This window comes from Pelobates fuscus, chromosome 5 (genome assembly GCF_036172605.1).
Source record: "Pelobates fuscus isolate aPelFus1 chromosome 5, aPelFus1.pri, whole genome shotgun sequence".
In the NCBI taxonomy this organism is placed as follows: domain Eukaryota; kingdom Metazoa; phylum Chordata; class Amphibia; order Anura; family Pelobatidae; genus Pelobates; species Pelobates fuscus.
In genome coordinates this window covers 167,484,765-167,508,132 of record NC_086321.1, presented here as the reverse complement: position 1 = coordinate 167,508,132, position 23,368 = coordinate 167,484,765, and the positions used below count along the sequence as shown (strand labels likewise).

At 40.1% G+C, this 23,368-nt stretch overlaps 1 protein-coding gene across 3 annotated transcripts in view; it reads left to right on the top strand.

Moving 5' to 3' along the window:
• The window catches only part of MYO18B (myosin XVIIIB), a 560,248-nt gene that overhangs the window by 298,863 nt on the left and 238,017 nt on the right, over nt 1-23,368 (top strand). For 2 of the 3 annotated variants that reach the window (XM_063454642.1, XM_063454640.1), the window contains exons 27-29: nt 16,394-16,513; nt 16,849-16,957; nt 18,565-18,689. In XM_063454642.1, the coding sequence (XP_063310712.1) occupies nt 16,394-16,513; nt 16,849-16,957; nt 18,565-18,689 (354 nt within the window). The remainder of the gene's footprint in view (nt 1-16,393; nt 16,514-16,848; nt 16,958-18,564; nt 18,690-23,368) is intronic. The other variant, XM_063454641.1, reaches the window with a different exon arrangement.

The window sequence follows — 23,368 nt, the reverse complement described above, 5'->3', positions numbered from 1 at the left end:
GTGTAGGGTCTGTCAGGTGTTCATAGTGAGATAGGGGTGCTCTGTCATGAGTGTGTGTCTGGCTTCTCATATCTATTCTTCGGTATTGTGGCATTGTGTCTCATGGCCCCTTTCTCTGCTGAGTGATGTGCCCCTTACCTTGCGGGTGTCGGGGGGAGGGTATTTCTCACCTGGGTCGGTAGAGGTGCGTATTGTCCCGATCTGTCAGTCGTGTTCTGCGGTCAGTGTTATGCTGTATCTGGTGTGTGCGCATAATCATAACGATAAACAGCAGACCCCTAACGGTAAACAGGATTTTAAACAGAAAAGAGCAATTCAACATTTTGGTCTTCATGGATGCCATGTGTCCAATTTCTCACGGCCAGTGTATCGACAGGAGTCCCGTTCAGGGGTTGGGCAATCAAGTGAGCCTTTCTTTTATGCATTACATCAAGGGGCATTTAACTTCCTCAGAAGGGAGGGCGAGGAGCCAGCGCAGTGCTTCTAGGTTTCCTAGCAGAAGCTTTCGGAGGGAAGGCCAATCGGGCCAAGCGGCCAGACGCAATGAGGATAGGGAATGTGGTCGGGAACGTGGAAAGGATAGACGGTTGGTGCTCCTATGGGCAGTCTACCCAGGTTGTCTTCTTACCACAGGTCAGCAACCCCTTCTCCTACGGTCCTGAGGCAGGACCGCATCCGGCTGGATGCAGAAGCTATGACATTACTCCTGACCCTCTTGAGGTGGATGGAAGGACAGCGGCCCTGCGATCTTCAAGGCAGGAGGTTCTGGCGGGGAGTCTTCTTCTGCACTATACTCTGGGAATCTTTTGGATAGCTTGAGGTTTTTTCTGAACACATGGGCTGATGGGGATACACGGGAGGCGGGAGTGGAGTGGTAGCGATGCCATCAACATCCACTAGGGGCAACGCCGGTAAAGGTTGGCGCGATGTTACCCTGGCTAAGATGTTACGGTAACCAGGGTGATGCACAGTTATCGTTGGATGGGTTTTCTAAGGGTTTCGTTATCCTATTTCAGGGACTGGCAGGCATGTCCGGAAGAGATGTGGCAGCTCGAGACATCCTGCTTGCAGGATTCATAAGGAATTCTTTGGTGCCTGGTACATGGGCTGCTTATGTAAATGTTTGGGATGCATAGGACCGGGTTCGCCCCCAGCTATGCCAACATATATATGCGGGATTGGGAGTCCAACCACATATGGAGCGGGCATGGCTGGGCAGCGAACCTGGTCCTATGGAAGCGTTTTATCGATGATGTCATAATGATCTGGCAGGGATCACGTAAAGAATTACAACTCTTGCTTGACTATATCAGCTAAAATTACTATGGATTTCAAGCCATCCAATCACAGTGCTCTGTGTCATTTTACACAGCGAGGGAAAGTTCTTTGGAATTTTCCCACGCTGTGTAAAATGACAAAGAGCAATCTGATTGGTATTTTGGGTCCCCAGACGCCGCTCAGGGGTGGGGGCAGGGGGGGGGTCCCCCCTGTGGGTCCCCCCTCCCTTTTTTTTTTCAGGGAGGGGGGACCCACAGGCTGCTCACTGTTTAATAGACATGCCCCTACTCACGGTATTGAGAGTAGGAGCACAATTTACTAATACTATGTAATTTCTACTTAGTATTAGTAAATTTGGCTGAAAGACCACAAAAAAAAAAAAAATAGGGGGCGGACTGAACATCGCATATGTTCGCCGTCCGTGGCGAACGCGAACACGCTATGTTCGCCGGGAGCTATTTGCCCGCGAACCGTTCGGGACATCACTATTAAGGAATAAATCAATTATCTCCAGGCAGAGGGCACACAATTTTCTCAAAAGTTGGAACACCCCTTTCCCCACAAGGTATCCCCACAAAATATCCCCCTGATAGCCCCGATCTGGGGGACAAACATATCCAAATTTCACCCAGATCGGTTCAGGGGTTCTTACAAAGTATGGAAGTCATGTTTTACCGACCACACACGAGGCTCCTGCCCAAAACAGTTCCACAAATTCAGCGTGTGCGGTCGGTCAATTAAGAAAAAGGTAAAAAACGAACAAAGTACCGAATGGATCCTCCTTGCTCATAGGAGCGATTGCTCCCCTTGTCTGTACGAACAAAACTACCGAATGGCACTCTCTGGTAAGTAAGAGAAGCCGGCGTTCGGTAGTTTCAGCGGTGGTTCGTGAGGTTGAGTGTCCGATTTTAGTTCCAGACACTCGACGACCAAGTCCTGCTGACTCCCCTCGTGTGAACAAGACGGCCGCCGTTTTCTATTCCACGTGGCGTTCGGCTATACGAACAGCGGCCGCCCAGGGAGCACTTAATAGTCAGTTCTTTTGAACTTAATGAGCCAGGAAGGTGGTCGGTGTTCGGTAGTTTCAAACTACCGAACTAATATTCAATACCCATGCAGTGAATGAAGGAAACAAACAAATAAAGAAGAAAATGTTAAATAAAAGTCAATTTTCTTCAAAAGCGGATAAGCGAAACTTGCGTCAGGGCAGCTGGGCAAACCTACACTACCACGGACATATCACCACATTGTATTTTTAGCTACTAGAACATAGAAGTATCTTGTCAATACTTCTTCTGCTTTGTAAATCGTGAGCTGCCGAGATTTATATACTTTGGATAAAATCTCTGGGGGGTAGGCTCCTTTATGAGGAAAACAGGGAGAGCTTTTTTACCAGGGATAAGGGGTGCCCTCGAAGGCACAGTAGGGAAAGAGTTATATATTCCTACGATCCTCTAAGCTGTCACCCTGATATCCACATCCCTCCTCTGTATTGTTAAAGCTGTCAGATATCCGTAAATAGAAGATCGCCATTGTCCGGAATGTAATTGATTAATTGATTTTATACCAACAGACTAGCGGCTATCCAATTTATCCATAAGTTATTAACCTCTGCAGCATCATCACACTACCGATATTGAAATAGTGATAACCAGCATAGAATAATACAGTTATCACAAAGAATTATCTAAATCCTATTAAGGCAAAGCGTATTGTGGCTATACAACACAGTAACAGATTGCAGATATCCCACTTTACACGATAAACGTTTGCAACCAAACCTAATCGACACAACTTCAGAGATACAACAGTTGCAACTGTTACCAATGTGTGAACACTTTATTTACTTCTGGTGATAGTATAGTTTGTAATTGCCCTATAGAGCTAGATACATCCTCAATATTACTCATGTGGGCTATCACAATCCACTCAGGATATATGGTGCTCTCTCTCTCTCTCTCTCTCTCTCTCTCTCTATATATATATATATATATATATATATATATATATATATATATATATTATTTATTTATTTTTTGAGCCTTTATTAAGACTCTGTGGACAGATAGAGTCTTAAAAAGATTTCCAACAGTACTCATCCTATTAAGACTCTGTTGCATAATTCTGATCTTAAACAATTCAGTCTGATATATGGCTAACTATTTATTCATTTTAATTTAAATTTTTGTATTAGTGGTTTGCAGTGAGATTTAGTCCATGTTTTGGGACTTTTGGAAAACTATTAAAAGTGACGGTTTAATGATTTATAACCTCCCTCCTGGGATATTCCACCTGATCCATATATCTAATTACCACTACCTCCATCTCTCTCTTTCTTTTGAAGCTGTAGTAAATATGATTAATGGAGTTTCCTTTAATAGGCCAAAAGCCATGGTGTCTAAAAGTAGTCCATGTTCTTGAGTCTTTCGTGGTATTTTTGCTTGTTTGCAGCATTTCGTAAAGGTTATGGTTTGAAAATAAGATGGTCAATTGTAATACGCAACCAAGAAGCACAGTACAGAGAGACCTGAGGAGTTAACACAGGATTTATTTAGTTTTAATAGTACTCAAATGTTCCTGTTTGAGTGAATGCTACACTGCTTACAGAAACATTTAGAGAAAAAAAAATATCATTATCCCTGTTGGGGCATTTTATAGAAAAACACACATTAGCAAACGACACCTGTTCAGTGACAATAAATTTCTTCAAGGCAATGTTCCAATCATCAGGTGTCAATCTTCCCTGCTGTTTACCGCATGACACTCCTACAGCTGTACTCTAAAAACCCCAGAGAGTTATGGAAGTATTACTAGATGGTACAAATTTCAACATAACCATATTTTCAAGCATTATAATAAAACATCTCTGTGAAAGCTTTTATTATATGCAGGTAATGTAAAGGGTTTCCAAAGTAGAATGCTCTGGCCCCAATGGTAGTTAGCTGTGTTATAGTTTTTAATCTTGTAGCATTTTTAAATATTAAATAATTAAAAATGTATTTTTTAATGTGTATGTTTTGTTATTAAGAGTTTACTTTTCCCACAAACACACAGTACGAATTAAATGCGTTCTCCGGGACGTTTCTTATTGCGAAACATTTGTAAACCGAAACACGGTTTCCCATAGGAATGCATTGAAAACCAATTAGAAAAAAGTCAAAATGAGCTGGCATGGAAACCAACCCACAATGCAGAATACACAATAAAAGGCATGCAAAGGATAAAGCTCAGCTCCCTACCTTTCCAATGCTTGAGAAATGCACCAAAAGGTCCCAAAACAACTGCAAACAATTTCCAGAATGGCTCCAAAACGCAATGCAAAAGCCGCTCCAACACCTCCACACTCGACGCCACATGCCACCCACAGACTGCAGCATGCAGGGGGCGGTGCTATAAACCTCCCAAGTGCAATGCATCCTGGGGAAAATTGCTTTGTATTACGAAAAAAAAATTGTAAACCGCGGCATTATTTTCAATGGGTTTTCATTTGTAAACCGAAAATTATGTTAACCGAGGAGTTTGTAAACCGAGGTCCCACTGTATTTGACAATAGAATAAAACCCATCATACATTATTATAATATAATATAATATAACACACATGTTTAGTGATTTCCACATTGTTATTGGAGTGTTATTAGGGGACTAGAACAATTTGGCTTATACTGCTGAACCTTAGCTTGGGGCACCCTCTGTTATAAATTTTAGTACAATACAATGTAGCATTAATAAGCTAAACATTTTAATGGTGTTTTTTATGATATGTTTAAGTTCCACCACATTGTCTATTAGTGCCAACTTATAATGATGCAGGATGCTGCAACTCTCTGTCTTTTATAGATGCAACTAGATAATGCTGGGTTCTGCCTTCACATCCTTTGGCATCATTCTGGCATTTTTAAATGTAGTTCTTCCATAGTTAGTTGCCCTTTCATGCTTTCTCATACCCAATTGCATGTTCTGGGGTACTATGTATTAAGCTGGACTACTCTAAAAAACATTAAGACATCCTTTGCCCTGTAATTTCTGTTTTAGGAAACTGCTCTAAACTACATGTGCTGGATCTAGTGTCCTGACAGATTTTAGACAAAGACTTTACATGGAAGGGATGTTTCACCAAGGAGAAAGTGGCTAACTAATGAGAGAAATATACTCACAGTATTGGAGAAACAAGGAAGTACTCGGCAAACAACAGTCTTTGAGATCAATAGGCAGTCACATTTACATTCAGTAGAAAGCCACCCAGTGTAAATAGGGTTTTGTGACTTCAAGTAAAGTGACACTCAATTGCCCATAAAAAAAAAAAAAAATACAAAACAATATTTATTTACTAAGTATTCCCCCAATAAAAACATGCATGCATTTAATTATGCATTTTTACATTGGGAATATATCTAAAAGAGAGTGCAAACGCTGCTGATCCTTTGTTTGCAGTTTTTGCAATCCCTCATCTTCTTCCCCCAGCCCAGACGTTCTGTGGCTGTCTAATCACAGAGTTCCCAATACAGCTCTTTGCAAGGCATGGGCTCTCGGCAATTGACAGGACAGGGTATCTGGTTGACTGCCAGGGAGTGTAACAAGGTTAAATCTAAAAGTGTAAATTTCTATTTAAATCTGCATTTTATTCCTGAAATTAAAAAAAGGAGAACACACTCATAGAGCACTTCAGCAAACTTGGAGTGTTTAGAGTGTTCCTTTAAATAGCACACAAAAAATAAGAAAGTGGTAAGCAGATATACGTATCCTAAAAGCAGAGTACTCCATTAACTCCCTATAAAACAGGTCTTCTTAAAGCCATTCATTGCTAGCAATTCCTTGTATTGAATGCATTATTTTTAATAGTGTGACTACCAAAGTCACTTCATATATCGCTAAAGGCAAAATTAATTAGTATTATCTAGTATCTTTCTCCTGAAGAGTTCTCTCCTAGCTGGTCTGGGAGCGGAGCAGGCAGCGGTATAGTTTCCTGAATGTTCACGAGGTATTGTATCCGAAAAGAGTTCCAGATTCTTGACGACCATGTCCTGCTGCCTGTATTTGGGAGACAAAAAGCAGGGAAAGCACTTAATTAATTAGTCCTTTGCAGTTAACAAGCCAGAAGGGTATTCGATATACATTAAGGGAATAAGGAGTTCATGTTCGGTAGTCGAACCAGGTTGATACGGGCAAAATAACTCCCAAACTGAGTAAAATTTGTAACCTCCAGTAACCTCCACAATACTTTGTCCCAAGGATAACAAGACGTTCCACCACAACAGTACCTCAAAGTTCATAACATTTATTATGGTAGCCTGTGACTGATGAGTCCCAGTGTGAACATTTTAATTCCCCAAAACACATATATGTCAGAAAGAAAGTTGTCAAGCAATATATAGGTGCTTCTCTGCTTTATTTTTCAATAGGAAAACAAATCCAATCCTAGGCAAACACAAATAAAACCTACTTAAAGCAGAAATATGCACAGACAGCCTTCAGAGTATTAGACTGACCTTTACATAATCATGACTTTGAAGCTCTATGGTAACTCTTGGCCAGAGTAACGAGCAACAAAAATCAACCAATGTCAAATGATCAGTCATGATAAATTCTTGGAACTATTTACCATGTGACTAGTGAAAAATATTACACCCTTCCAAATTGAAATATCAATTTTTTGTCTCTCTCTCTCTCTCTTTTTTTTTTAATGCTGATTTGCTTTAAAGCACAATATATTTTAATAATCCTCATCATATTTTTCTATTTATGTGTGCTTTATTGTTATAAAGTGTTATGTCCTTTGAACAAATACAGACTAACGTCTGAGATTAATGGCTTTAACTTGAAATGGTAACTGGAGGCTGAACATTTTGATAAATTGCATTACCATACTAAAACCTCTTTTCGTCCAAAATACAAGCTTACATTTGTCTCCTGCCACTATATGGTATGTATAAAGGTTTATTAAATAGGATATATTATAGTATATGTACTAACTGAATTACCTCTTGGTTGAAGCAAGTTTGTTTTAAAGTGTTATGGAACTTGCATTTGACTCTGGTCATATTAGATGCTTTAAATACGTAAATCTGTTCATTTAGTGTTCAGAGAAAAGGCTGTGTTTACATTACAGCCTTGGGGCACCTCCAGTAGCTACTAGAGGTGTCTCCTGGGACAATGCTGTACACTGTGCAATACTAACATACAGTGTCTCCACCCTCTGCATGGAGACACTGAACTTTCCTCGTAGAGATACATTGATTGTCCAGGGCGGCATTTTGCTCTGCTCCCCATAATTGACGATCTCAGCCAATCCGATGCTTTCCTATGGGGAAACATTGTGACTGGCTGAGATCATAACTTCTAATGGGGTCAACCAAGGAGGCAGATCAGGGGCAGAGCTAGCAACAGCAGACTGGAATAAAGGTAATATTTTACTATATTTGGGGGGAGGGGAGAGCAGGGGGTGCTTGATAGTGTTTTTAACACTAAAGGGTTGGGAATACATTTGGGTTCCAGATCCTATAGTGTTCCTTTAGCTACAGAGCAACCTGCATTAGAAGGAGAGGACACCCACGGAGTCATAGTGTAAGGATAATACTACCTCTTTATAGTTTATTTGACTGTCTGCAGCCTGGTTGTGAATTAAAAACATCTCACTCAGTGCAGTTGGGGCTAAGACTGTATGCATACATTTGATAATTAAGTATATCTGACATGAGGAGGTCATTTATATTTACATCTTTACATTTCCGTTAGGGGACATTTGTTAAACTTTGTATATGACAAACAGATCAGGGGGTTGGTTACACCAAACTTTCCAGCTCCAAATTAGATTCGCTTTTAAAACAAACAACATTTAGATGAGGTGAAAAAAAAAATAATAGCTTTAATAGCCATCCCATGTACCTATTTGTCCTTAGTTTTGTAACTGAAATGTCCTTTCACCATAATGTACTGTTCACAATTCATAATTCACATCATCTCATTCAAAAATATGCTTGCAAGTTTTTTTTTTAGAGTAGAGTATTACATTACTTTCTATCAATGGCAGATAAAATTTGTCAAATATATAAAAAAACAAACAAACCACTTTATGATATTTAAAGCTCCCTAGATGCCAAACAGATCAGGAATAAATTTCTCTGGGGCCAAAAGAACTTTCATATGTGTCTTTTAGTAAGACGTAATGAGAGCAGAACAGTAATTTTATCCAACAGGCAAAAGTGATTTATAGAGGTGAAGGGGTACAACAGATGAATTCAAATTTCAATAAATAATACTAAAACCAGAAACAACCTTTAAGATATGTGGCTTCTGACTTGGCTTTAATTTTATGATAATTTATTCCTTTTCAGACTCTCTGAATTTCAGTTCAATGTGATTTGAAAATGTATTTTCCCCAGAGAATGTGAAAACCTAATAACATTTTTCAAGCAAAAGAAAATATCAATTTCAATATTTCTTATTCTTATATTCCTTGCTAGCATTGGAGAATTGTTTAATTGCAAAAATGAAAGACGGTATATAGCACCCTCTATTTTATAACATATATTAAGCAGGGCCATTTTATTTGTACTTTTTTCTCCCATTACATATAAGGGATCCCACTGGTTGACCTTCTTGATTACTAATGCACGTGTATTTTAGGTATTCTTTTTTAAGATATTGGATAGTTTTATCAGCAAGAAATAAGTTTGGGTAAAGTCAAACTATTTATTAGCTGTCTGAATTGCATTAAAGGGCATGTTTTAGCGCTATTTCTTTTTTGTAAATGAGAGTAGAAATGTGAGTATGTCTGAATTAGGTCTCTTTTAAAATACACAATTGGTCTTTAAACTTTGCACTTTAAGAGATTTGAAAAGACCATCTACATTATGTTTAGTGAATATTCTATTTTTATTATTGTGAGTATCACATTGCCTAATTATAAATAGAAACTGTAATTTCTCTAGAATTTATACCATTGAATAAAACATTAACAATCACCTATAGTCACCTGAACAACTTTAGCTTAATGAAGCCGTTTTGGTGTATAGAACATGCCCCTGCAGCCTCACTGCTCAATCCTCTGCCATTTTTGAGGTAAATCCCTTTGTTTATGAACCCTAGTCACACCTCCCTGCATGTGACTTGCACAGCCTTCCATAAACACTTCCTGTAAAGAGAGCCCTATTTAGGCTTTCTTTATGGCAAGTTCTGTTTAATTAAAATTTTCTTATCCCCTGCTATGTTAATAGCTTGCTAGACCCTGCAAGAGCCTCCTGTATGTGATTAAAGTTCAATTTAGAGATTGAGATACAATTATTTAAGGTAAATTACATCTGTTTGAAAGTGAAACCAGTTTTTTTTTTCCATGCAGGCTCTGTCAATCATAGCCAGGGGAGGTGTGGCTAGGGCTGCATAAACAGAAACAAAGTGATTTAACTCCTAAATAACAGTGAATTGAGCAGTGAAATTGCAGGGGAATGATCTATACACTAAAACTGCTTTATTTAGCTAAAGTAATTTCGGTGACTATAGTGTTCCTTTAACCATTTTTTCAAGAGGAGTTCTGTTTCATTTTAAACTTAGATTACATATTTAGACAGTTACGTCATAATCTAGTGCAGTCAAGTCAAAGCCAGGTTAAAGATCACAGATGAATAGAAGAATAGTTCTGTTTATTTTCTCCTCCTCACTGTATGCTTTCTCTATACCGATTGCCAAGTGCACAGGACACAGTTGTTCACAATGACTGACAGGTAGCTATGATGAAGGCACCTAGCTGCAGGATAAATAAGTAGGGAATTATTTGTTTAGTTTTATTTTTCACACCTCACAAATTAATATCTGTTAAATATAGGGATAGGTAAACATTAGAATAAAAAAGAGGGTTTTGTTTCCATCTTTTACTATTTAAAGGGACACAATAGTCACCTAAACAACTAGCTTAATAATCAGTTTTGGCGCAATAACTCATTCCTCTGAAGTCTTAATGCTCAATTTTCTTCCATTTTGGAGTTAAATCACTTTTGTTGCCATTAATGTAGACCTAGCCGCACCTCCTCTGGCTGTGACTCTCACAGCCTGTGTGGAAACCCCTTAAGGACCAAACTTCTGGAATAAAATGGAATCATGACGTGTCACACACGTCATGTGTCCTTAAGGGGTTAAAAGTTTTTATATCCTGCTCTGCAATTGAACTTTATCTCCTGTTCTCTTACTAGCTCGCTAGACCCTGCAGGAAGCTATTAACAGAGCAGGAGATAAGAAATTCTACATTAAACAGAATTTACAATAAAGGAAGTGTAAACATTAGAGGATGTGTCTAGGAAGGCTGTGTAAGTCACATGCAGGGAGGGGGGGGGGGGGAGAGGTGCCAATGGCTGCATAAACAAAGTGATCTAACTCCTAAATGACAGAGAATTGAGCAATGTGACTGCAGAGGCATGTTCTATACACCAAAACAGCTTCATTAAGCTAACATTGTTTTGGTAACTATAGTGCCATGTTAACCTACATTTTCTTCATTCAGTTAATTTTTAATCTATCACAATTTATTGTTTAGTCTATAAAGCCATTGGTGAATTAATCTGTAAATTGCTTTACAACCTCGTGTTTATGAAAGGATCATGCTCTAAGAATGACATGGAGATGTTTTGCATCCACTGTTTTTATTTCTGACACTTTTTCCAAAGACAAGTGTTGCTATCCTGACTGCTATCTAAATTATAGCTACATAACATAAAACTATACAGTTGTAAAAAAAAAAATGAAAGTTAATCAAACCTAAGACATCTAGCAATACAAGATTAGAAGATATGTTACTTTATACAGAATTGAAAACACAGCAATTGGCCCACTTTTCTTTTGGTATCATATTTACAACCCCCCTTTTAGATGTATAATCTGAAATCAAATTGCAATGAATTCATTTGAATATATTTATTGAAAAAGATGAATGAGAATCCACTGTTTGGACAACTGTATAAATAATTGAAATTATAAAAATGATGACATTGTTTAATCTTGCTAAGGACTGTTGCAAGGAACATTCCATGTGGAATATTTTTTTAAGATTATTTAACTTATCATTATCACTTACAATAAAGAAGCTGTGAAGTAGTTAACGCACATTACTGGAAACATTACCTGAGCGATGAGATGTGCCGTATTTAACACATTTTGCAGTGTATTCTTAATCACAACATTTGCATAATTTTCAATGCCAGTATTCCAAGGTGCTGAAAAAGCATTATTAATTACTCTATTTAACTAAAGAACAGTTTTTCTTCCATTTTCACAAATCCCTGTCGTCTCTTAGGACAGACTTTGTTTTTAGCTTTTAGAAGCGATGAGAATGTTTTGCAAGCCCTGGGACATTGCAACATAATCGGGTTATTCATTTACGAATTATTAAGCAGATACTTTCATGTAATAAACAAAGAAGGTGCCAAATTGCATTTGGTGTATTAAAACAGACCAATGTGCTTTTCTATTGCTTTCAAATCTGAGAAGGTTTTCTTCAGGCTGGGAGATTTGACCAGCACAGCAAGTTATTACAAGTTGAACTGACTGAATTAATATCTCATTTAGCTAAGTTGGAGATTTTATCCAGCCTTATTTTTTCTGAATATAAAATTAACCTTTAAGAGATTGCACGCACAGGTGTGTGATAGTCTGATACAAATTAGGGGATTTATTAACTCCAGTGAGTTGTGTTTCATTGATAACCAAATTTAAAAATTTAGGCCAGTTGTAAACATATACAATTCAAAAGTTATATCATTAAATATGTTATCCAGTTCATCTGCCATCACTTTGTTTAGCGAAGCCAATGACATATATATCTGGTGCAGATATACAAGATTTATGAGCTGTAACCAATTTCAGCATAAAAGGGGAAAAATCCGTTTAGGCGATAATCCCCTTTTCTAGAGACAGGCACAGCTACTGCAGAACACCAAACTCCCGATCTGGATACGAAATAACACTCCGAACTGGAACAGCTGAACAAGAAAAGCATACAATCCGCTTACACTCTTGGCAGTCAGCTTACAATCCAATTCCCCCCAAGAACGAGACGACACTTCATTTTGAGGGTTAAGCAGGAACTCTAGACTGGGACACCCAGTCTGGCTTTTATTTCCAACTCACACATACAGGCCACACCCAGGGGGAGGCATAAAAGAACCAATGACATAGATGTTACCTCCCACACATCCCCTCCCCTTAGTGTGACACATAATCCCATTATGCATACAGAGTAAAATATACTTTTACACAACTTTCATAACTTTAAAACCATACATCATATTCACATAAAAATACATATCCACAATCAATCCATTCAGGGGAACAACATATTAAAAAATGGCATGAATCCGAACAGGGGTTTAAAAGTTACTAAAAGTATCTTTTGGGCCCTGGCTTGCAGCATGGCACAATCTGGCTCAAACAGAAGTAAAACATCCCCCACAATGCATCCCGGCTTCCTCCCTTCTGCCCTGGAGATAATTGGAGAAGTAATCCAATTATCTAGGACTAGAGTCAGACTCCATTAACCACATGGTTGCAAAAAGACAGTAAAAGACATAAAATTACATACTGATACATTTAACACATAAAACACACATTTCTACATATCCCCAGTTTAACTGAACACATAAATACCTACATAATATTTAAGACAGTATTACTGTGATATGTTACAAAGTCTTAAAGGGAGATTAGTCCCAAAAGTCCCAATATGTCCATCGCTGATTTTAAAGGGCCAGTAGCAGCAATATAAATTATTACATGCCCAAATATAGTGTTTATAGAGCAATATGTCCATGGGCCGTAGTCGCAGGGCAGGAGGCTAGCAGCCAGGCCTCTCCAGTTCACAGTGGCGAAGCTGGTTTCGCCACATTTCTCCCCTTTGCCAATTAGACTAACAGGGTACCTGACTTTCTGCCGGTCAGTGCCCTGGTTAGTCCAGCAACCCACCCACAAAACAGAAATAACAGAGCAGCCCACCCACACTAACCGGTTACTACATCTGGGTGAGGAAGGATTTTGTCCAAGTTCTGGTGTTTCACCACTGCTGGGTGGGAGACAGGTAGGCTGCCTTGGTGGGTTGCTGAGGGGGCAGAGACCAGCGGTACTCTGTCCTGTTGCCAGCACTACCACGGGAGTAGTCTGGTGGGCGCCTGGTTGCTGGAGACTGGCTGTCTCCCCTTTAGGTGCACAGCTCGACTGCCGGAGGGGGAGACCGACTGTCTCCCCTTTGGATCCATCACACTGAGGCTGGGGAACAGGACCGACCGTCCCTATCCCTTGTGCTGTAAGTGCAGAGACTACGGTCCCATCTGCACAGTTGTGGGGCTTAACATCTCCCCTTGGTGGGTTAGGTTGCCGTGGGAGAGAGGGTGTAACAAGTTCCTCTCTCTGGATGGCAAACTGCCGCTGGGGAGAGGGGTTAGCAGGCTCCTCTCCCTGGCACTCTCTCTGCTGGTGGAAAGGGGAACCAGCTGTCTCCCCTTTCATTCTCTTGTCCGGCTGCTGGGGTGCGAGACTGACTGTCTCTGCTCCCTGCAGGACACACTGCCGCTGGGGAGGATGTACGACACCATCAGCTCCCTGGGGTACACACTGCCGCTGGGGAGGGAGGACGCTGCTCTCCTCTCCCTTCACTTCACACTGCCTTCTTGGCATATCACTTTGCTGCTGGGGGGCAGGAACAACTACCTCTGCCCCCTGTAACTCAGCCTGCCGCTGGGGAGGAAGGACTGCACCTTCGGCTCCCTGGGACACACACGGCCGCTGGGGAGGATGGACGACACCATCAGCTCCCTGGGGTACACACTGCCGCTGGGGAGGGAGGACGCTGCTCTCCTCTCCCTTCACTTCACACTGCCTTCTTGGCATATCACTTTGCTGCTGGGGGGCAGGAACAACTACCTCTGCCCCCTGTAACTCAGCCTGCCGCTGGGGAGGATGGACGACACCATCAGCTCCCTGGGGTACACACTGCCGCTGGGGAGGATGGACGACACCATCAGCTCCCTGGGGTACACACTGCCCTTGGGGATCTGGGCCGACTGCCCAGCATCCCTGTAGGGCCGGTAGAGAGACCTCGGTCCCATCTCCACCTGCCTGCTGGGGGCCTTTCCAGTACCACTCCATGCAGTCCTCTACTTTGGGTTTCTCTGGTTTGTGTTGGAGGAGGATATCGGCTACCTCATCTTCTTGACCATGACTCACCATTAACAGGATGAAATCGTGCTCGAGATCACGTGACCTCTGGTTCTCTTCAAGCAGTTGCTGTATAGCTGCATCAACAATCACCTTCAGGGGATTTGGGCCATATTTAGCTATTCTCCTCATTACCTCAGTAGCAAACTCTACGCCTTCATATCGATAGAACATGACTGCTGGTGGGGACGCTGTACGAGTACTGGCGTTGCCCTTACTTTGTAATCCAGGAATGGTGTTGTCTGTAGCTGTCCCTCTGGTTGTAGGAACGATCCCGCCGCTTGCCACCAATTGTAACCAATTTCAGCATAAAAGGGGAAAAATCCGTTTAGGCGATAATCCCCTTTTCTAGAGACAGGCACAGCTACTGCAGAACACCAAACTCCCGATCTGGATACGAAATAACACTCCGAACTGGAACAGCTGAACAAGAAAAGCATACAATCCGCTTACACTCTTGGCAGTCAGCTTACAATCCAATTCCCCCCAAGAACGAGACGACACTTCATTTTGAGGGTTAAGCAGGAACTCTAGACTGGGACACCCAGTCTGGCTTTTATTTCCAACTCACACATACAGGCCACACCCAGGGGGAGGCATAAAAGAACCAATGACATAGATGTTACCTCCCACACATCCCCTCCCCTTAGTGTGACACATAATCCCATTATGCATACAGAGTAAAATATACTTTTACACAACTTTCATAACTTTAAAACCATACATCATATTCACATAAAAATACATATCCACAATCAATCCATTCAGGGGAACAACATATTAAAAAATGGCATGAATCCGAACAGGGGTTTAAAAGTTACTAAAAGTATCTTTTGGGCCCTGGCTTGCAGCATGGCACAATCTGGCTCAAACAGAAGTAAAACATCCCCCACAATGCATCCCGGCTTCCTCCCTTCTGCCCTGGAGATAATTGGAGAAGTAATCCAATTATCTAGGACTAGAGTCAGACTCCATTAACCACATGGTTGCAAAAAGACAGTAAAAGGCATAAAATTACATACTGATACATTTAACACATAAAACACACATTTCTACATATCCCCAGTTTAACTGAACACATAAATACCTACATAATATTTAAGACAGTATTACTGTGATATGTTACAAAGTCTTAAAGGGAGATTAGTCCCAAAAGTCCCAATATGTCCATCGCTGATTTTAAAGGGCCAGTAGCAGCAATATAAATTATTACATGCCCAAATATAGTGTTTATAGAGCAATATGTCCATGGGCCGTAGTCGCAGGGCAGGAGGCTAGCAGCCAGGCCTCTCCAGTTCACAGTGGCGAAGCTGGTTTCGCCACATGAGCAATATATGAGTGTTACTGCTATGGAATAGAATCAGTTGGTTGTACAGAATACAGAAATATTATTCAAATATTGTCATTTTAGTATTACTGTTTTGATTATTTCTCTTATGATATAAATGCTGCAATAATTATGTCTAGGTTAAGTGATTTGTGTCACCTTTTTATATCTCCTTGGCTGGCTACTGCTATGAAATTGATTTCTTATGACTGCTACCTGAGATGGGCCATACTATGTTAGTAGTGTTATGTCTTTGGCTTTCTTTATTTTCCAATTTAGTACAATAGCATTACTTCATTCACACTTACTTAATTGGGCAAACAATTCTATAGCTACCCAAATGCATTATGAGTTCAGCCATTTCCTAAAATGATTAACATTTCCCCATGTGACTGGAACCATTTCCCTATATACATTCACTACCAGTCCCTGATGTGATGGTGACCATTTTCCATATAGGTTTGACAATATCCCCATATGTCTGTTACCATTTCTGTTGCCCTTAAAATTGCTTCCTGGGATTGTGACAGGTTTGCCATATGTTACTTACCATTTCCTCTTATGACGGTAACCATTTTCTCACTTCGTTTTTCAGATCACGGATTTAACTACTGAATTGTCTGATGAACGTTTTAAAGGAGAAGTTGCATGCCAAGTTCTAGAAGGAGAACGTGCAGAAAGGCTGAAGGCATCGAGAGAAATTAAAGAGATGCAGGTTCTTGTTGACCCATTACAAGTCTTATAGTACTCTACAGTGTCAAGAAGATGACTCGCAGTTTCAGGATAGCCCTTAATCCTAAATGCATTGTGAACTTGCTGGTTTAGTAAATATGGAGCTACAGCTAGCGTGATAAGGCGATAAAACTGTTAATGTTATAGCATACAAACATCTATGCCCTGATCCCAGATTTACACCAACATATAAATGTGACACAGCATTTCTCTTTATTTTCACATTTCATATACATACAAGTAGAGTTGGTTGAGAATACATGTACAAATGGATGAAACTAATGGTTTATATTTTAAAAAGTTGTATTTTTCATTAAGGGAAAGTATGAGCAAATGCAGAAAAACCTGGAGACTATTTCGAAGCAGCTAGAAGAAGCCCAACAACAAATCCAGCTACGAGAATTAAACACAGGCGGCTGCGGAGGAGGTAAGACATTTTTTTCAAATAGCTGTATCTGCCTTACCGAACTCTGTGATCTGAAAGGGCGAGATAAAAGGAAAGTGTTCACCAAGTGGGGAAAGGTCGACACATTAATAGTGTAGGTCATTTTCTTTTAGAAAGGTTCTTTAAATTTTATTGCACTTTGCACAGCTTTGTGTAAGTATGCATTCAGGAATACATGTCTATCGTGTTCTTCTAGGAAATTAGGGTGTACTATATTTACTTTACTTTAAAATGTAGGCAAATATTGTCCCTCTCAGGACAAGGAATTATATTAATCACATTAAAATATGATAGTCCTGGCACATCATCTGTCTTCAAAGAATGTGTTTGCTTAAAAATCATTCCACCATGATTAGATTGTGATGGACAAGCACATTTAGAAGAAAGTGTTAAATATATGTTCAGAGTTTAAAGAATCCATACGTATTGATATTAATTCAACTGTTTGTAATTCTGTCTGCAGGATTAAACATGCACTCCTCTGGCCAAATGTAAAATAAATAAAACAAATCACTACTGTAGATAGACACTCAATGAAAACATGCATCCATTTAATTATGCATTTTTTTTATATTGGGGCTACATCTAACAGCAGCTTTTAAAAGTTGCTGATGTCTTGTCTGTTGCCTGTGCAAGCCCTCCCGTTTAATCCTGCCTAGACTTTCTGTGGCTGTCTAATCACAGACTTCCCAATGCAGCTCAATGAGAAGTCTTTGCAAGACAGGTGCTCTGGGAAATTGCCGCATTGAGTTTAACTCAACTGAGCTAACAAAACCAGGAAGTAGCAGGATACGGTGTCTGTTTGACAGCCAAGGGATGTATCAAGGTTAATTTATGAAAGTGCCAATTTCTGCTAAAATCAGCATGTTTTGTAAAATGAAAAAAGAGAACACACTCTGCACACATAATGCATTTCAGCAAGTTAAAGTGCTTTAGGTGTTTGGAGTGCCACTTTAATGCCACTTTATTTGCTGACTTGACAGATGTATCTGGACTTTTTACGATCAAAATCAATGTCAAGCTGACCTTATGAGCAAATGCCAAAGTCTAGCTATGTAAACAAAGCCGAAGGCAAGAACAAACAACTAATGTATTCTCACCAAAATTAAATACAAATAAACCTCTGAGTGGTGTTGGTTTCCATTTATAGTTTTCATTCAAAGCCTGATTTCTGCAGGAAATCAGTATACACTGATTTATTTAAAATGTGCACCTTTCTGAATTATCACTTTTGTACCTGCACAGAGGCAAAACAAGGGAGGTGAAACTAAAATCCATCTGCCAACAAGCAATTAATAAATAAAACAAAATGGTGAATTTTGTGTATTCGGTGTTCAAGTGAATTATTTCCTCCTATATGCTTGGGCTGTTTTTGTTGGTTATGAATGTTGTGGGTGTATAACTTTAGAAGGCCTACTATTTTTTAATTTAATGTTTAAGGTTAGAGTCACCATTTTTGTAGCAGGTGCCTTTACCTCTGACTTATCTTCCATAAATAAAGTAGGTGTGGTGGATACATTCTATATCTTGACAAAATACTAAAATAACATTTGTTCTACATCTTCTATAAACTCCTTTCATGTTCTCAGCAGACGAATGGCAGATCCGTTTTGACTGTGCACAGACGGAAATTGCATTTTTGAGGAAAAGACTTACACAATTTGAAGAAAGACTGGAATCGGAGAAAACGTGCAGAAAAGAATTAGAGCAAAAGGTAAACTGGCAAATAAAAGAATGTCTACTCGCCCAAGGCAGAGGGTCACATTGTAAGTGTACTTATTCACGTACACTCATCTTTATAATGTATCTTCATGTTGGCCGCTGACTGGAGTGGCTGCTCTTGGAATGTCTGAGCTGCAGCCAATTATGTTGTGCTGAAGGCTGCAGGTATACATCCAACAGTGTATTCTGGATTTATGCTGCCCTATACACGACTAAATTCGGGCACCCCCCTATTCTAAATTTGCCCCACCACTTCGTATCGAAGCCACTCTTTTGACTGACAGACGCACATGCACTGACATAAGCTCACTGGCAAATACGCAGTCATTGGCACACAAACTGTTTAAACAACCCACACTTTCATTAACAGACACACACTGACACACCCACTCACTGACAGGCACACACTCAGATACACATACACTGACATACAGTCTATGGCAATGGCTCATCTTTAGGGATTGAATTGTTCTTGGCCCCTGCAAATCAGCAAAAAATAAAAAAACCTTTTCCAAGCTGGTTTCATACATGAGGAGTTACTGGTTGGCTTAGAGCATATGCTGACCACTCTCAGTCAATCAGCGGTGGTGCTGCCTAATGCTGCAAGAGCAACATAACTATTTATTTTGATGAAGTTGTTAGGGTGTCCAAATTGGTCCTTTAAAACAAAATTTTATTTGACTCATCACACTTAATTCCATTAAATATACACACAGCCATCACGGTTAGACTTTGTTAAAAATGCACATTTCAAGAAAAGTCCACCAGTGGCAGAGTTTACTTAGTGAAAAAATCAGCAGTATCTGCCATCACGTGTTAACAACAACAACATGGAAATAATGGCAAAGGGCACATTGGGCAATTATCCCCCAACCACTATCATTAAAGGGCTGGCAAGGGGATTGTGGGTTGTAGCCTCAAACCATTCTTCTTGAAATCAAAATAGTGGGAATAGTGTTGGATGTCTGTTTGCACAATTATGCAGGAGCAAGCAGGAAATATGCAGGGCATTTTCTAATCTGCTACTTTGTAGTTTTTTTGCCTGGGCTGGTGGTATGTGCTCTCAATGCTCTCCAGGCTTAAATTAAACTGGCCCATTGGGATATTTCCCAGTGGCCTGCAATATCTGAGACTGAACAGCGTGCCCAGACTGGCAACCTACAATGAGTATGTATGATATCTCTGAACAGGCTACCCAGACTGGCAACCTACAATGAGGATGTATGATATCTCTGGAGGTGTTTGCTATTGTTCCCAGGCTGAGATGAGACAGTAATCATGATGCTCTGGTGGAAATAAAGGTGGTGGGAAATGGAGTCTGTGTCTCTTAGATATGCACATATGTCTGTGAATGTTCCTGCATACTGTGCAGGTCAGAATGATGGAGGGTACATAGATATACGATTACACAGCTAGCTATTCCAGCAGCCACCATCTGTCAAATCTATGTCAAAACATGCACCATGTGAGTAGTCCCATCTACATTGAGATCTATGACTTTCATGTACAAAAACGACCATTGAAGTGTACTTTTCCCCAGGCCTCAAGTCACCAGCACTCCCTAGAACAGAGACGGGGCACCAATGGCAAATGCAAAAGACATACACCACTAATATAAAACTAGCAGATAGCTAGAAGTCTTCTAGACTGTAAGATGATTTGAATAAGGCTTTGGTTCATTTCCGATGACCTGTATGTTTAGCATTGCACAGTGAAATAGGTTGATGATTTGTAATTACATATAATAGTAATAACCAAAGGCAGAAACATTTAAGAAAGCAAGTGTTATGCAATAGTTTAAGATGAGTGTCCTCTACTTCAAGTGTAGTCAAGATACATTTAATGTGCTTAATCCATTTTCCAGCATATTCCATGAAGCCTTGATTGTTTCCTTCATATCTCTTCCTCAATTTTGCAAGTGCTTCCTCTTACAAAACGGATCAAATGATAAAGAATTGCTTAGTTTCAATGGTTTTGCAGTTCATTCAGAGAGTTGATTGAAAAAGGCATTTAATATAACTATTAAATGGGAAAGCATCAACCAAGGCCATACACGAATTAACTAAATGACAAACCGTCTTGAGGTCTACATTGTTCTAGATTTATGTGGGTTTTCCAATTCACATTATGCGTGCAGAGCTTTCCTCATAAGACGGTGCTGTCATAATTGGTGTAGACATATGCCTTTATTAATGCACAGACTCCAGACTGAACCCAATAAAAGATGATGCCATTAAATGTGTCTTTGCACAGAAATCTCAATAGGTGCTTTTGCATACATCATATTTTTACATTGAAATTTCATCCCCAAGATAAATGAATCTCAAATAGCATAGAGGCGGCTGCTGAGATGTAAAAGCAAGCAAAAAATTATTTGCATGCTACGTGCTCAACCCCTAACGAAGGCCGTTGTGTTTTGTTGTATTGTTAGGTAGTATTGCACTTTTTTTTTATAGAATGTTTAACTTACATTGGTAAATGTGGAACCTTCACACACATAAAAAAAAAAACTATCTATACGTGTGATAAATATATTTGTTAAATCCCAAAGTGATATTTATTAGGAGTAATATGACTGCTACCCTAGAATATAGTATGTAGAATCCCCACTCCATCAGTAGGTTGCAGGGTGCATAGTCCCAGGATCCCTTAATTTATCCAAACTACATAAATCAAATAATATGAGTCATACACCAGAATTATGGAAACAGTGGAAGAAACTTCTTTTTATCAGAATGTTGGGTAAGATCGTATGCATGTCACCCGTGAAGAGGGTCTCAAGCCATATACACCCAGCAGCTGACACTGATGGAGCTATTTTACCTGTGTCTTGAATTCCTTCCTACTCAAGAACTTGAAAATGTTGACACTGTGTTGGAGATTTAGAGCCTGCAAAGAGTTTGCTCACTACTCACAATAATTGCTACAAACCGCAAGAGGGATCATGGTGCACATAGCATACAGTGACATACAGAGATATCTAAAAAGAAAACAACAGCACTTAAAAGGGCACCATAGGAACCCAGACCACTTAACAAAGAGAGGGAGAGACAGTGTTTACTCAAATGGCAGCAGATTCTGTTAATTGGATACCCTAACAATCCAAGGGAATACAATATGTAGAAAACAAGAAAAAAACAGGTTTGTGCCAAGTATAAATTTAAATAAATATGGATGTATAGAAATATATACAGTAAAACCAAATAATGATAGAAATAACTTAGATATACCTAAAAAGTCCCAGCGGAATAAAAAGGGGTCTTTTTTCTATAAGCCTTTGAGGAGGAGAATTTTTAATGTGTAGACCAGTCAAAGGTCCTCCCTGTCGTTCAAATAAATTAGGTTTTGATTGGTGTAGGGAGTTCTGCTATTGGCACCTCATGTAAAATATAAGCAGAAAAAAAAGACCAACAGAAAAATTCCAGTTTGACCCCCGATTAGGGATGATACCACTCAGAGCCTAATCTAAGAGCTGATTGGAGGCTCTATCCTTGCGAGTGTATTCTTTTTCTTCACATAGTGTTAACACAAAATAGAAAAATAAATAAAATTATACCTAACTCGATCTTGACTATGCAGGTCAGAAAAATAGTCCATATACCTGCTAGAAGAAGCGAAAACTAAAACATATACAAAAAATCTAAAGAAACACTTGACGAATAACAATTTTGTTGAAATGGTATCTGTTCAGTTCCTGTCTTAAATCACAGTGATGACCAGTCATGATACCTGCCTGTAGTCATTTCTAAAGCCTTCAAAATGTGAGATTACCATACAGAGACTTCTAACCATTATGGCCATTTAATTATTATACTATGTATTCATGTTTAATTTTAAAAACACCATTTATGCAGCTAGAAATAGGTGCTTTTTACTTAACAGGAATTTGTGGTAATTTGAGAACCAAATATAAAACTTGGGCACAAAATAATAGCTGAGCACTAGATTTGTATCTGTTCAATAGTATTGTAATGGGGAAGTCAGACATCAAGTCAACAGACCCAACTCTTCAGTGATAAGGCCTAGAGGCGGCTCTCTAATTAGGCGGCCGCCTAAGGCCTCGCGCTGGGTGGGTCCTCGCGGCCGCCTAAACCACCTGAGGGCATCCTGTGAGGGCATAAGGAGCTGCAGACTGGAAGTAATGCCCACCAGACTACCAGGGAGCCCACCGGACCACCAGGGAATAAAGGTATTTAGTAATACTACCCCCCTCTCACATCATCCCCCTCCCTCACCATCCCCCCAGCTCTCAATATCACCCCCCTCCCTCACCATCACCCCCTCCCTCTCAATATCACCCCTCCCTCTCACATTACCCCCTCCCTCACCATCACACCTCCACCTCTTAATATCACCCCCTCCCTCTCACACCACCCCTCACCATCACCCCCTTTACCATCACAACCCCCTTCCACACCATCACCCCCTCCCTCTCTCATCACCCCCTCCCTCACCATCACCCCCACCTCTCAATATAACCCATCCTTCTCACATCACCCTACCCCTCACCCTCACCCCCTCCCTCACCATCACCCCTCCCTCACCATCACCCCCTCCCTCACCATCACCCCCTCCCTCTCTCACCATCACCCCCTCCCTCTCTCATCACCCCCATCACCCTCTCCTCTCTATTGCATTCTCCACAAGCCTTACCTCACCACTCTTCATTAC